The following is a 15,541-nucleotide window of genomic DNA, read 5'->3' as shown; positions in this document are numbered from 1 at the left end:
AGTCAAATTGTGAAGGGCTCAGGGTGGCTAGGTGTTGCAGTGGATAGAGCACAGGCCCTGGAGTCAGGAGTATCTGAGTTCAAATCCGGTCTCAGACACTTAAACCTAGCTGTGTGGCTTTGGGCAAGTCACTTAACCCCATTTGCCTTGCAAAAAACCTAAATAAATAAATAAATAAAACAAAAAATATTGTGAAGGACTTTAATCGCCAGCCTGAGAAGTTTTTAGTTAATCCCAGAGAAAATAGATTTATTGTTGTTCAGTCATTTCAGTTGTGTCCAAAGCTTTGTGACCCCATTTGAAATTTTAATAGCAAACATACTAGAGTGATTTGCCATTTCTTTCTCTGAATTATTTTTCAGATAAGAAACCTGAAGCAAACAGAGTTAAGTGACTTCCCAAGGTCACACAATTATTGTTTGAGACTGGATTTGAACTCAGGTCTATCTGACTCCAGGCCCAGTTTTCTATCCAATGCACCACCTACCTACCTCAACCATGAGATTATTAAACAAGAAATTAACATGAACTGATCTGTGTTTTAATAAGTTTGAAATTTTGTTTCTAGTCTTTATAAAGAGACAATAACCCTTGCAACTATCTAACTCACTGGGTTCTCTATAGGAAAGTACTTGCTAAACTACAAAACAATACCAAAAATATGAGCTATCCATTATTTCTGCAGGTTTCTTTTGAAGCCCCACTGTGTCATAGAGGCGACCCTGTGTTCCTAAAGATTATACTGCAAGTTCTGTTAAATCCAACCATGTTAAAAAGGTTTTTAGTTATTACATAGCTTTTATAGAGGGGTGTTTATCATAGATTTAGAACTGGAAGGGATTAACACTCCAACCCATCATTTTTTGGATGAAGAAACTGAAGTCAAAGAGATTAGGTGATTTACTTCTAAAACCACCATGGAAATAACTGCCTGAGGCAAGATTTAAATCCAGATCTTCTGGCCCAAATGCTGCAGTGCTCTATTACACTATGGTATCCCTAATGCCAGTGACGAAAGATCTTGACTCCCATGTTTAAAATTTCTACATTGCAGAGTATTTTAATAGTTTATGTGTATGTTTGCAAAGTGCTTATTATATCAATTATTACATATAATTATTATCATAACAATTGTCAATAATAGATAGCATTTACATAGTGTTTTAAGTTTTGCAAAGCACCTTACAAAAGTTACCATTTGACTCTCACTTCAGTCAACTAAGACTAAAATGGGTTAAATGATTTGCCTACTAATAAAGTTTCAGAGGTAGAATTTGAGTCAAGACTCTCAGGTCTTTATATCATCATTTTTCCCCCTACACTATGTTCTATTAATGCCTTCTCTGGAATTATCAAAATTAGAAAAAGGTTGGGCAGTGGTTACAAGGATAAAAGCTACCTCTGAAATGTATCACACTGTAAAGTATGTTCAAGAATTTTTGCTATTCATGGTTTATGTGGCATCAGCAGGTGCTTCAATGGAATTCTTGGTCTTTTTTAGACCCAATAGTTCAATGAAGGAAATTAAAAGCAAAGACTAGAGTAAATGTTCTTATAAAGTTGGAGATCCTGCTGTTTATTATAAGGGTAATGGAAAATGCTATATCCAAACCAAAAAGTAGTTCTTTTCTTTTTCTTTTCTTTTTTTTTAAACCAGTCAATCTGATGTTTTAAGAATATGAAACATTGATGATAAAAGCTTGCAGGGTGACAAGCAAGCAGTCCTTTAGGAGATGAGGCTGCATTTGTATAATTGGGGACCCTCACTTATGGGGGGGGTAGAAATTCGTATTAGAAAGTTTTCTTTAGCTAGAGCATGATTTGGTGGCATGGCTACTGAGGACAACACGATACAGTAGGAAGAGTTTTGGACTGGGGAGTCTGGAGATCTCAGTACTAGTCCTAGATCTTCTGCTGACCAGTTTAGATAAGGTGTTCCACTTCTGGGCTGTCATTTCCTTGAATGTGAAAGAACTTGATCATTTTTAAGGTCCCTTTCAGGTCTGGTGTACTATGGCTGTATTATTTGAAGACTAGAGGCATTTTCATTGATTTGGTAGAGTTACTTGTATTTTCAACAGGCCATGATCTACATCAAGGCAAGTGATACTTCTCTTTACCAAGAATAGCTCACTCATGGGGCAGTTAGGTGGGGCAGCTAGGTGGCGCAGTGGATAGATACCAGCCCTGGAGTCAGAGGTATCTGAATTCAAATTCAGCCTCAGACACTTAATAGTCACCTAGCTTTGTGACCTTGGGCAAGTCACTTAACCCCATTGCCTTGCCAAAAAAATCCCAACCCCTTCCACAAAAAAAAATAGCTCACAATATATACAGCTTTTTCTCCCTCAAAGAATCCTGTGAGATTTCTAGTACAAATGTTATCATTTTCTATTTACAAATGAGGAGACTGAATGAGGAAGTTTATCTGGCATACCCAGGGTCAGACAGCTAGTAAATATCATAGCCAGAACTTGAACCTAGATATTTTAATTTTAAGAGAAGTGTTCTTTCAATTTTTAAAATTATTTTCCAATTGCATGTAAAGATAATTTTCTAAATTCATTTTCTGTAAGATTTTGAGTTCCATATTTTTCTACCTCCCCACTTTCTCTCCCAAGTTCTTTCTTTTTTTAGTAGTACTCTACATCCTCCTCCAGCTATACCTCTTCTATTCTCTTATGCTTCGCTACCATGTTCGTTCCAAGCATAATCATCATCATCATCATCAACATCATCATTGATAATATTTGTATAGCACCTTCTTTATGTTAAGCAATGTGCTAATAGCTTTACGAATAAAGAAACTGAGGCAAACAGATGACTTGCTCATGATTCCATAGCTAGTAGAGTTCTGAGGCCAGATTTGAACTCAGATTTTCCTTAATTCAGGACTGGTGCTCTAATGCACCCATAATTTCCATAATTAGATTCATACTTAACTCATAAGAATATTAGGAGGATTAACATCATAATGACTATGAAAACAATTTAGATATTTGGAAGAATGATAACCACTCAATAGAATTTTGTCTGACCAACCATTCATATAAGAAGAACCTATTGATTGAGGAATGTCTTTTGCCCAGTAACTAGTGCATTTAGGTGGTCAACCTATAATATTTGTCTTTGACTTTTTTTCCTCAGCAAGAATCTTTTTTCTTATCCCTGATCATTGCCTTGTCATTTTCAGGGGCACATGTCAGGGTTCCTCCCAAGGGATTGTCAACTGTTTTACCTCCCTTTGGAAATGCTCCAGATTATTTGAAAACTGTAACAGCAATTCATAGAACAGAACAATCTGGGCATTTTTCCCCAGGGTCCTAACATGGAGGAGAGAAGGGAGACTTTAGGTTTCCAGTGACTCAGTACTGGTAAGAAGATGATGGGGTTAAAATCTAATAAAAGATGCTTTTCTTCCAAATAAGATTTTATGGCTTCAGGCAGAAGGATGACAAAATTCCAGGGTTGGGTCCTGGACAAAGGTGTAGGGATTAGTAGTGGTAATGTATAAAATAAAAGGGATCTTTCAGGGAGCTGCAGGCTGGGGCGGGTGGGGGTGGGAGAGGGTATATGCTTCAGGGACCTTATATTCTTCCTGGAGATAAGGAGCATTTCAGTGTCATGGTCCATGAAAGGAAAAAGTGAGAGCTTCTTCAGAGATAGGGTATGTGCTTTTCGGCACCATATTTTGTATAGGACTGGGGATGGGTAACATAGATCTTGGACTACCCAGGACAAACAGTGAACTGGGAATCTCCTTAACCAGTTGTCTCCAAAATTTTAAATCATATACCCCTATTGGAAAAAAAAATGAGGACCTACACCAATATAGGTATATTACAAGTTATATAATATATAATTTTGCTACTATGAGCATTTTAAATATAAAATAGAAAGTAAAAAGAATGGGATAAATAATTATTTTAAAATATCTATTAGTATTACAAAACCTTTTTGCTCTCAAGAATATTATTGCCAATAATATTGTTTAATGAAACATGTGATGGTCAGCTAGATGGTGCAAGTGGAAAAAGCAATGAGTTTGGAATCAGAAGAATTCATTTTCTTTTTTTTCTTTTTAAAGATTTTATTTGAGTTTTAAGTTTTACAATTTTTCTCCCAATCTTACTCCCCCTCCTGCCATGGAAAGCAATCTGTCAGTCTTTATTTTGTAAGAATTCATTTTCTTAAGTTGAAATTCGATCCTAAACAGTTACTAGCTGTGTGATCTTGGGCAAGTCACTTATCTTTTTGGTCTCAGTTCCTCATCTGTACAACAAACTGGAGAAGCAAATGGCAAACCATTTTAGTATCTTTGCTAAGAATACTGGAAAATAGGGTTATAAAGATTTGGGATACCATTGAATTGACTCAACCACAACAGATTCCTACTATATAAGAAATATAGTAATGGATCGGTGGATTAGGTTGGGTTCAAAAGAAACAGCAGTAAATGACTACAGTAATCTACTGTTCGACAAATCCAAAGACATTAGCTTCTGGGATAAGAACTCATTATTTGACAAAAATTGTTGGGAAAACTGGAAAATAGTATGGCAAAAACTAGGCATAGACCCACAATTCACACCCTATACTAAAATAAGGTCAAAAATGGGTTCAGGATTTATACATAAAGGGAGAGACCATAGATAAATTAATAGACCAAGAAATTATCTATCAGATCTATGAAAGGGGGAAAATTTATGGCCAAACAAGAGATAGAGTATTTATAAACTGCAAAATGAATGATTTTGGCTATATTAATTTAAAAAGTTTTTGCACTCATAAAATCAATGCTGTCAAAATTAGAAGGAAAGCAGAAAGCTGGGAAATAATCTTCACAACTAGAAGTTCTGATAAAGGTCTTGTTTCTAAAATATATAGAGAATTGCATCAAATTTATAAGGTTGCAAGTCATTGCCAAATTAATAAAAGGTCAAAGGATATGAATAGACAGTATTCAAATGAAGAAAGTAAATAATCATATTGAAAATGCTCCAAATCATTACTGATTAGAGAAATGCAAATTAAAACAACTCTGAGGTGCCACCTCACACCTATCAGATTGGCTAAGATGACAAAAAAAGGAAAAATGATCAGTGATGGAGAGGTTGTGGGAGGATTGAGACATTGATGCATTGCTGGTGAGGTTGTGAATAGATCCAGCCTTTTGGTAGAGTAATATGAAACTATGACCAAAGAACAATAAAACTGTTCATACCCTTTGACCCAGAAATTCCAATTCTAGGTCTATATCCAGAAGAAATCATAATACATGGGACAGTCCCACATGTTCCAATATATTCATAGCAGCTCTTTTTGTAGTGACAAAGAAATGGAAATTGAGGGGATGCCCAACAACTGGGGAATGGTTAAACAAGTTATGGTACATGAATACTATGGAATAGTATTGTTTTATAAGAATCCATAAATAGTAGGACTCTAGAGAAGCACAGAATGAATTACAGGATCTGATGGTTAAGTGAAGGGAGCAGAACCAAGAGAACAATGTACACCTTAACAACAGAATTGTGAAATGATCGACCCTGATGGAAACATCTCCTTTCAGCAGTTCAGAGAGCTAGGACATATATTAGACCACTTATGGACAATGTTATTCTCCCATCCATAGGAAGAAAAACAAAACAAAAATCTTCAGAATCTGATGAACACTACATTCACTATTTAAAAAAAATTCCTCTTTTGTACTTCTTTTCCTTAATCCTAATTCCTCATTCCAAAAATGACTACTCTGTAACGTGTTTAACAGAAATGTAAATGTACAATATTAACCTGTTTTGTTTGTTGTTGAGGGGAGGGAGTGGGAAGGGAGGGTGGAAGGAAATTTTGTAACTTAAAAATATACATGTGCATATAGATGAATGTTGAAAACTTTCATGTATTTAGAAAAATAAAACGTCAATTAAAAAAACCACAGACTTCATAATTTCCAGACTTTGAATAATACTTTACTGTTAACAGTTAATTATTCAATTCAATTGATTCACTAAAACTAGCCAAGCAACTGAATTTAATTTTTCATGATAAATTTTTATTGAAAGATATAAAACAATCAAACCATTAACAATCAGCAAATAAAATATTTTCAGCAAGTTCTGTTTCTTTGTGTATAGATAGTACCATTATACAATGGTGAAAAAAACCCAAAAGTTAATTTAATCATAGTTTTCAGTAAAAATCCATTTATCTTTCTGCTTAATGACCATATTTTCTCTTTCATATTTGTATACTTTAGGTTTTTTTTTTACTTTATATGAATGCTAGGAACAGCAGGACAGAATTTGACTTGTCCATAACATGGGATGATGCATTGGATCTACATTTAGAAGGTATATCAGTAATAGAGGAGTGTGTGTTTCATCCCAGAAGCAATAGGTAACCACTGGAGTAACCACTGAGGCCATCCTCTCTACAATATATCCATGATTCCATTCATGCCCATCTTTTTTACCAGGTTTACTCTAATAACTCCTCTTTTTCTCTAATTTTCAATTTTTTTCCAATATACTGGTTCCAAAGTCTTATCCATCCTTCAAAAAAAAAAACCTCATTAAATCCTACCAACCCTGATAGCTAATACTATAAAACTCATTTTAAAAAGCCATCAACATTAAAAGTCTATACTTCTTCCCTTCTTATCTCTTTTAAATCTTCTGCAGTATTTGGAACTATGTCTGAAAGGCAATAAAACTCTGCATACCCTTTGACTCAGAAATACCATTATAAGTTTATAACCAAAAGATATCAAAAAGAGGGAAAAGTGAGCAGAATCAGAAAGATATATTCAGTAATAGCAATATTATAAAAGATAATTGACTTTGAAAGACTAAGTCTGGTCAACGTAACTGCTCACCATAGTTCTAAAGGATTTGTGATAAAATATGTTCTCCATCTCCAGATAGAGAATAGATGAACTCAGTATTTCTTGAAGCATGTGTTCTCTTTGTTTTTCTGGACCTGACTAATGTGGGTGTTTTAGATGACTACATATTTGGTTTGTGCTTTATTCTTTCCTTCTAAGTGTTTGAGGGAGAGAAGAGGAAAAAAATTTAAAACTGAAAACTTAATAAAACTGAGTTAATGGGAAAGAATTTCCGATCTGAATTTTGATCTCATCATTCAACTGGAAGTGTCCTTTCCAAATTTACCTTTTCAAGACTGCCTAAATGATTTTCTTAAAGTGTTGATCAGAACTCGATCTTCCTATCTAATAAACTGCTTCCTTTTACCTCTAGAATCAAATATAAATTCTGCCATTAAAGAGCTTCAAACCTATTCCTTAAGGACTGTGTTTTTCCATTTATTTTCCTTAATCAACCTATTCCTTTCCTATCTTTCTAGTCTTACATATTATTCTCCTCCATGCACTATGTAATCTAATCACATTGGCCAAATTGCTATTCCATGAATAAAATACTCCATCTCTTTGTCTCTGATGCTTTTCAATGTTCCTCTTACCCCCCTATAACTGTAGTCTTCTCTCTTCTCACTTTTGCCTTCACATTTCTGGTTTCCTTCATAATTCAGTTCAAGTACCACATTCTACATGAAGACTCACCTGATCTTCCTAACTGCTAATGTACTTCTTTCCAAAACCACCTGGTATTAATTTTGCATATATTCAGTATATAGTTGGATATATATGTATTATCTTCCTTGTTATAATGTAACTTATTTGAGGGTAAGGATATTTTTCTTTCTATTCTTTCATCATATCCATATTTCTTAGCATAGCACCTGGAACCTTGTAGATATTAAGTTATTGTTTATTGACTGACCTTCCCCAGCAACCAGAATTTCTAGTTGAAGTATACGTCTATGGAACTGGCTAAGTTTCAAAATAGAGAAATTCAACCAATTCATTCAATCAAAAATATTTGAGTGGTTATTATATTCATAACCCTGTGCTAGGCTTATGATACAGAAAAATGTAACCCCTCCTTTCCAGGAATTTACAGTCTAGCTGGGGGAAACAAAGTGCATAGGCTCAAGTAATAAAACAAGCCTCAAAATGAGTAGCATATAGTGGGGCTTCAGAGCAGTCTGGGGAAAGTGAAGAAAATGACTTCAGATGGACTAGGAAAAAGTCAGATCTGGATTGTGGTTGAAGGGGCAAAGGTAAAGAGGAAACAAAAACACATGGTATGATGACCTTTTGGGGGTTCAGGGGAGGTTCACTTTTCCCACTCCTGGCTCTGCTGAAATTCCTTTGCTTTAACAGTAAAGCAAGCTGTATTTTGAAAGAAAAGTACATACAGGGCCAAATCAGAAGGAAGTTATTGCCTTAGTCTAGAGAGAGAAAATAGTTGACAAGCTCAGTTTGATATTAGAGTTTTATCTTTTCCTTTTTCTCTTTTCTTAACCTCTACAAGTATTAGATGGAAATACAAGGTGGCTTTTCACCTCATACCTATTGGCTGGGTTCAGCATATTTGGAGGGGAGGCTTGAAATTTTAATCAAGCCTGGAGGAGGAGAGCTTGGGCTGCTCTAACCACCGGCAGAATGTTTTACCTCTCAAACTGGCGGGACTGATGCTTTTATCACTCTTTCCTCGACTTTGAGAAAATGCAAAACAGGGTGGCAATTTGAAAGGCGGCCTTCAAAATGAGAGAGAGAGAAAAAGAGATGGCAGTGAAAGGGGAGCAAAGGGGGGGGGGCTGCCGACAGAGTCATTTGGAGACCAGATATCAATTCACAGATCTTAGGGAGAGACTGAACAAATGAGAAGGATTATTGGAGATGATGCTTTTCTCTTTTAATATGACTGATGGAATGGATCAAAAAGCATGGGACTAAGGGAGATTTTATGAATCTAAATAAGCAGCTTAGTGATGCTGAATAGGAAAAAAAGCCTAGATAAGAAGAGATATCTCAAACTTGCAACTTTTGAGGTTCAAACAGAAGAAAGAAAAAGTGGAAGTGATGAGTTTTTGTGGAGGGAATCTGAACAAGGATTGCTAAAGTGGGGGGAGGGGAGGGAATCAGATGACAGAAGGTTTAATTGAAGTTTTGGCAAGCAAGTTCTCCAGGAGAGATAAAAAACCCAATTGGAACAACCTTTGAATCAATTTCCTTTTCAGTCAGTGATTGAGTAAAACTTGTTCTAAAAATGCTACAGAGTTCCCCAAGAGTGACAGAGTCCCATCTGGATTTTACATTGAACTTTGTAGGGAAAAGAGGCCTTTCTCAAAGAGATGAAAATATATATTTATAAAAAGGTCAGAATCAGGAAACAATGGAGGAATTTAGTTCTTTGAATTCAGAAGAGAGAAAATCAAAACTAGATTTGAAATGTAATTGAACTCTTTTCTGAGTCACTGCAGAGAACAATAATTTAGTTATCACTTTGTTCATCTTACATTCGACCAGATTGCAGTTTTGGGGTTTTTTTTTTTAACTATCCATTGTGGAAGGTTGGTAGAATTCCTCCCCATAGTAGGGAGGTTTTGGCCTTAAGGATGAACAAAAGCTGAATTAAGTTAAAAGCACTTTATTGACTTTTTTTCTTAAATATCTCCATCATTCCTCTAGCCACCCAACCACAGAATGGGACAGGGTGCAGAAGAGAAGGAGGGAATCCAGGATGAGGCAGAGGGAACCTGGGAGACTTACGGAGGAAACTGAGAAGAAGGCAGGGAGTAGGTATTTCAGTGAAAGGGTTAAGTCCCAACCCAAAGGTATACCTCCAGGACCCATTGGTGGCATCACAGTCTGAGAAGGAAGTTGTCTCTAAGAATCCTTTTCAAATGCTAATTGACTGATATTTTGATTGGGCCTGACCCATTCCTTTGTTGTCTAATTTGATCACCAGGAGATTTATGAAAAAGGGGATTTTCCAATCTCTTGTTACAGAAATATAAGTTTAAAATTTATATAAAACTTCTAACACTGGATAAAATATGGACAGCTTTGTCCAGACTTCTACCCAGTACATGAACTTTTCTTGCCCACCTATTTAGTTTTCTTAGACCAAAAAATGTCCCAACCAACCTTTTGTTGGTTTTACTACTCCAAAATTTGATTTGAGGCATTATTTTAAACTTGGAAGGAGGAGAATGTTTGGAGAGTTCAGTTGGGCAGCCACCCCTAATCCATCATTTTGGTTCTGCTCCCTCCTTGAATACCTGTGGCATATTATAATGTGGATCATCTTCTCTTCCATGTTACTGTATTCTCATAGTTCTCCTATCTCTTTGACTATTCCTTCTCTCTATTTTTGTTGACTCCTCATCCTTCAGCAATTAGATAGTTCATTGGATAGAGTAAAGGACTCATAGTTCAAACCCAGCCTCAGATACTTCAAAAAAGTATGACTGTCATGCTACTTAATCCTTTGTTTGCCTCATTTTTCTCATTTGTATTGTTGAGAGGATCAAATGAGATCATAAATTACAAAGTACTTAGCATACTGCCCTGCGCATAGTATGTAAAATATGTGAATGTTAGGTATAATTATTCTCCAGCCCCTTAAATGAGGATCTTCCCAATATTTTGCTCTTGAACCTCTTAAATTCTTTCTTTAGGGATTTATCTACTCCTTTGACTTTAATTATCCCTTCTGTGTAGGCTTGATGATAAGGGGGTATGTGTGTGTGTGGGGGGAATTGGGCATTGATGTTCCACTGAACTCAAAGATAAGGACTCTTTTTTTATGTGAAGTGCTCCAGACAGACACAGCTCAGTTTTTTTTTATTCACAGATTTAACTTTTTCTGGAAAGGCAGTTAGTTACTTAAGGATAGTTTGAATAACAAAGGTTTAGGAAAGAATGCCTTAAGGAAAGAGAAGCCCCCACAAGAAATGCCTGGGTTTCAAGCAGCAACATGGGGGGCAATGATCAAGCTTGAAGGACTCCCTCATTCCATCAGTGCAACAATCAGGAACAATTTGGGACTGTCTGCAATGGAGAATACCATCAGTATCCAGAGAAACAACTGTGGAGTTTGAACAAAGACTAAGGACTATTACCTTAAATTTAGAAAAAAAAACTGATCTCTTATTGTCTGATCTTGCTATCTCTTACACTTTATGTTTCTTCCTTAAGGATATGATTTCTCTCTCATCACATTCAATTTGGATCAATGTATACCATGGAAACAATGTAAAGACTGGAAAATTGCCTTCTGTGGAAGGTAGGGGGAGGAGGGAAGTAAGATTGGGGGGAAATTTGTAAAATTCAGAATAAATAAAATCTTTGCAAAAAAAAAAAAGAAATACCTGTGTTTAACCAGTCAGTTTAACCTGGAAGGGAATGTAGACCGAACTTTTATAGTCTTGCCCACTTCCTGTGCAACGTAGAGTCGGAAAAGCCAGTTAAAGGTAACCCAATCCCTCTACATGATGGGTCATTTACACATTTTGGAAGACCAGGAGGTAAGAAGCTGGAGGAGGGTAGAGGGATGAATTGAAGTTGTTCTTGATGAATTTACATTTAACAACTGGAATTACATTGAACTATTGGAGGAAATTTGCATCTGATAGGGGCTTATGCAGTAGAGAAAACCCTCAGAAAATATCAAGACAGGTACAAATAATATTTTCTTACTAATTTTAATATTATATTTTTCTCCTTCAATAGCCTAATAGTAAAATTATAATCACATCTCTAATCTTAATCCCCAGTTCTGTATTTCCAACTGAATAAATTTAAAAAAAAACATTTATGAAGCACTTCAAAACATCTTTAATAGTATTAACTCCCAATTCTATTGGCAGAGTTCTATATCTACTTAGTCGATTCTTTTCTTTTTTTATAAAAACTATAGAGAGTGTTAAGATCTGAGAGAGATGTCCCCAATTACAGAACAGAGGCACTCAACACGATGGAGATGCAATAGCAAGGGTTTATTTATTAAACTAGCTCAAGCTAGGGTTCTGTCCTAGATCAGGGCTAGGATCCTGGAACCCCAAGTAAAGTGAGGAGAGACCTTATATATGGTTTGGTAGGGGAGTTTCAAGCATCTGCCTGTAGATTGTCTTGAGATGGTGTGGCATGGTCTTATTGGATGCAGGTCCTCAGAGAAGCCCCCCTGCTGCATGGTCCGAGGGCTGACCAGGCAGAATCTTCAGGAGCTGATCTGGCAGAAATCCAGCTAGCTGACCAAGCAGGGACTTAGGGCTGAATTTAGGAAACAGTTCATAAGTTTCGACATTCAGGATCTTACAGGCATTCAGGCTAAAGTGCACAGATTTCAAGACTCAGGATCTTACAAGAGAAGAAGTCATCATGGAACCTGCTTTTTCCCCCCCCCAGAAGAACCAAGAGGAACATATCATGTAAGCATTATTAGATCAGGATTGATAATGTTTTTGTAAGCTTCAAGATTCTGTTTAAAAAAAAAGTAAGATATCACTACTGCTACTAAGTTTACTGACACCTTTTGTTTTTTACCTAAAAGTAATTACCAGTTTTCTCTTCCTCTCCATTTTATTCCTCCTTGAACAAATAAAAGCAGTTAAGCAAAAGTGACCAACAAAATGATCACATTTAACAGAATGCAAGATTTCAGACCTTAATTTGTCGCACTTGTGGCAAATCTTTCATTTCATTGAAACATAATGAAGCAACATTCATGACAAATATTTTATTGGTATGATTCACTATTTCTTTTTTTTTCCTTAGGACAAGTTTAATAGAGCTACAAAACATCAGATGGGCTTGAACCCAAAGGGCTCACTATGGTACAAACACAGCACTTGGTCATTAAGAGTAAGAAGAGAGGCCTGGCAGGCCCAAGGCAGGCTATGACAGCTGGCCGCTGCCCTGAGGAAAGGAGGAATGATCTGAAGGAGTCCCACCCCAAGAGGACAGGACAAGCCCAGCTACCCCATGGTGTGGGCTCCCTCTACACAGGCCTTCCAGTGAAAACATGGGGAAGAGCAAACCTATTCTTGACCTGAAGGTGGCAAGTCACAGGATCTCGTCTACAGATTGGCCTACAGGAAGATCATTGATAGTAATCTGGGGAAGGATCCCCTTGTAAACGATGATGAAGAGACCCCTGAATGAAATGCCTTCATCTGCCTTTAAGATCCCATAATCCTGAGCAATGGTGAGTTTGGGGTCAGACAACAAAGAGATGTTTACAGCTCCCAGGCCACCATTCTTCTTGACAGTGTTGACCCAGGCCAGGTGACAGAAGTGCGAGTCCACTGAAGCACCAATCACTTTGCAATTGAGTTTCTTAAATTCTTCAGCTCAATCACTGAAGCCAATAATCTCCGTGGGGCACACAAAGGTGAAGTCCAAGGGATAGAAGAACAACACAACATATTTCCCTTTGTAGTCTGAAAGGCTGACTTCTTTGAACTGGCTGTCTGGTCTGGCATAGCAGCTGTGGCTCAGAAATCTGGAGCTGGGAACCCAATTTTAGCATTTCCTGCTGCCATGCTGACTGTAACCGCTGGAATCCTCAGACAAGGCAAGAAGGGTGGTGCGCATGTGAACACGAGCTGCAGAAGGCCATGATTCACCATTTCTACCAGTCTGGATCATACCCTACCTTTTCTTAAAAAAAAATTATTAAAGCATTTTTTAACAGCTTTAATTTACTCAATGGAAGGCTCAGAACTAAAAATATTCTGGTGATAGTGGGAAGAGGGGAGAAATTTGAGGAAAAGAATACAAATCCAATCAAATTCACCCAATTAAGTCTTTTAAGCACTGAGGTTACAACTAAATAAAGACAGTTCTTGAGCTCAAGAAGCTTAAAATCTAAAGATGGGGCAGGGGAGAGACAACACAGACAAGAAGGCAGGAAAGCAAAGGAGGGGTACACCAAGTCTTCTAGTTCTGTGGAATTGAAATCAGTTAAGGTAACAGATGCAAAGTGAGAGTCCAAGTCCTACCCTTTATAAAGGCAAGCACTGAGAGGAGTTTGGTATCCCATCCACCTGCCCATACAATCCCAAGGGAGCAGAGACTGAGACAGGAAGTGTCAATCAAAACTTGAATTAGCAGCCTGGTAGTGAGTTTAGAAATGATGAGCTTCTCCTGGGAGTACACCTTGTTTTGAGTTTAAATCAGGAGGGATAGCAGATTCAAAGTCAAATTTCAGGTAAAGGTGTGTTTCTGTGTTGGGTGCAGAATCACAATGTTGTCTCAGTTATTGGAAAGGTTTGCTTCTGTTCTGATAAACTTTCTGATTTACTGCTTTCCCTGCCTACCAAAAGCCTGAGCTGATTGTTTCACACATAAGGCAATTCAGTCTTTCAAGGAGATCTTGGTTTATATGTCGATTGGAAACCAATATAATTCTTAGGCATAAGAATTTGGGGAAATTCCACCTTTTACATTTACACCCTTTTGACCCTCATTGGTCTCATATTCTATGGACATTATAATATGTATTGCACAATTTAAGAGCAAATAATGCATTCATGATCTTGACTAAGCTATTTCCTCTGTTCTGGCTTCTGTTTCTCACCTGTATAGTCAGGGCATTGAACTAAAAGACTTCTAAAACTATCTGCCAGCTTGCTAAATTTGTGATTTTATGATTCAGGAATTGTGTTAGTTCACATTGATTAATCTAAGGTACTTATTTAGTCTATCATCAATTTGAGAGAAGTTTTAAACATTATTCTCATAGTTTCTAGAAACTAAAAATGAGCAAATGCCTATTTTTACTTGATTCACTGATTCTCTGCTTACTAACCCTAGAAGCCTAGAATCTGGTAAAAGTCTTTTAAAATTAAAGAATTTATTACTAATTTTTAATAGACAGAAAAGAAACTTTAGAATGACCTGTATCAGTGGAAGGAATATCCTCCACTTAAGGGCAGCTAAGTGGCACTGTGAATAGAGCTCTGGCCTGTGATTAGGAGGACAGAGTTCTAATCCAGACTCAGACACTTGACAATTACTAATTGTGTGACCTTAGGCAAGTCACTTAAATATGATTTTCTTGCATCCAGGGCCATCTCCAGTCTCCTGATTAATATCTGCCCACTGGATCCAGATGATTCTGGAGGAGAAAGTGAGTGTGATGACATAGTAAAACCCCTCTCACTCACATCCAATTCATGATTTGTCATGTCATCACTTCCCTGATGCCATGGTCTTTCTCAAGTGTGAAGGACAAATATCACCTTCATCCTACTTTGGAAATTTAAAAAATGTATTACAGGAGGCACCTGGACAAGGAGAAGCAACATGCTTGGGGACCTGGTTGAAGGTAGACATGACTAAAGAGTCACCTCTCCATCCCCAATCCCATTCTATCATGGGATTCACAAAGTCTTTTGTGTAACTAAGGAAAGCCAAGAGGGCAAAGGAATCTGGGAATCTTCTTTCCATTTTCATGATGAGGTAGATAAGTATAGGAGAGACTCATTAATATTATGTTACTATTCTGAGTATTTCTTTCTTTCCTGCTCCAAATGCAATGGGATGGAACTGAGACTAAATATACAGTGGAGACAACAACAACATTGTTAACAAAATCAATCATAACAATGCCCACTAGCATTTACAAATCCTTATGTTATCTCATTTAATCCTTAGGACAACTCTGGG

The 15,541-nt window shown here is 36.9% G+C and overlaps 1 protein-coding gene and 1 pseudogene across 1 annotated transcript in view; one reads left to right on the top strand and one right to left on the bottom strand.

The window, feature by feature from the left end:
* Positions 1–14,676, top strand: part of PIK3C3 (phosphatidylinositol 3-kinase catalytic subunit type 3) — a 227,165-nt gene extending 212,489 nt beyond the window's left edge. The window contains exon 25 of the mRNA XM_074208286.1: positions 12,647–14,676. Coding sequence (XP_074064387.1) covers positions 12,647–12,772 — 126 coding nt within the window. The 3' untranslated portion in view covers positions 12,773–14,676. The remainder of the gene's footprint in view (positions 1–12,646) is intronic.
* Positions 12,935–13,413, bottom strand: LOC141499077 (peroxiredoxin-1 pseudogene; annotated as a pseudogene).
* Positions 14,677–15,541: the final 865 nt, after the last annotated feature.

Source organism: Macrotis lagotis, chromosome X (assembly GCF_037893015.1).
Source record: "Macrotis lagotis isolate mMagLag1 chromosome X, bilby.v1.9.chrom.fasta, whole genome shotgun sequence".
Lineage (NCBI taxonomy): Eukaryota > Metazoa > Chordata > Mammalia > Peramelemorphia > Peramelidae > Macrotis > Macrotis lagotis.
This window is presented reverse-complemented; position numbering and strand designations above follow the sequence as displayed.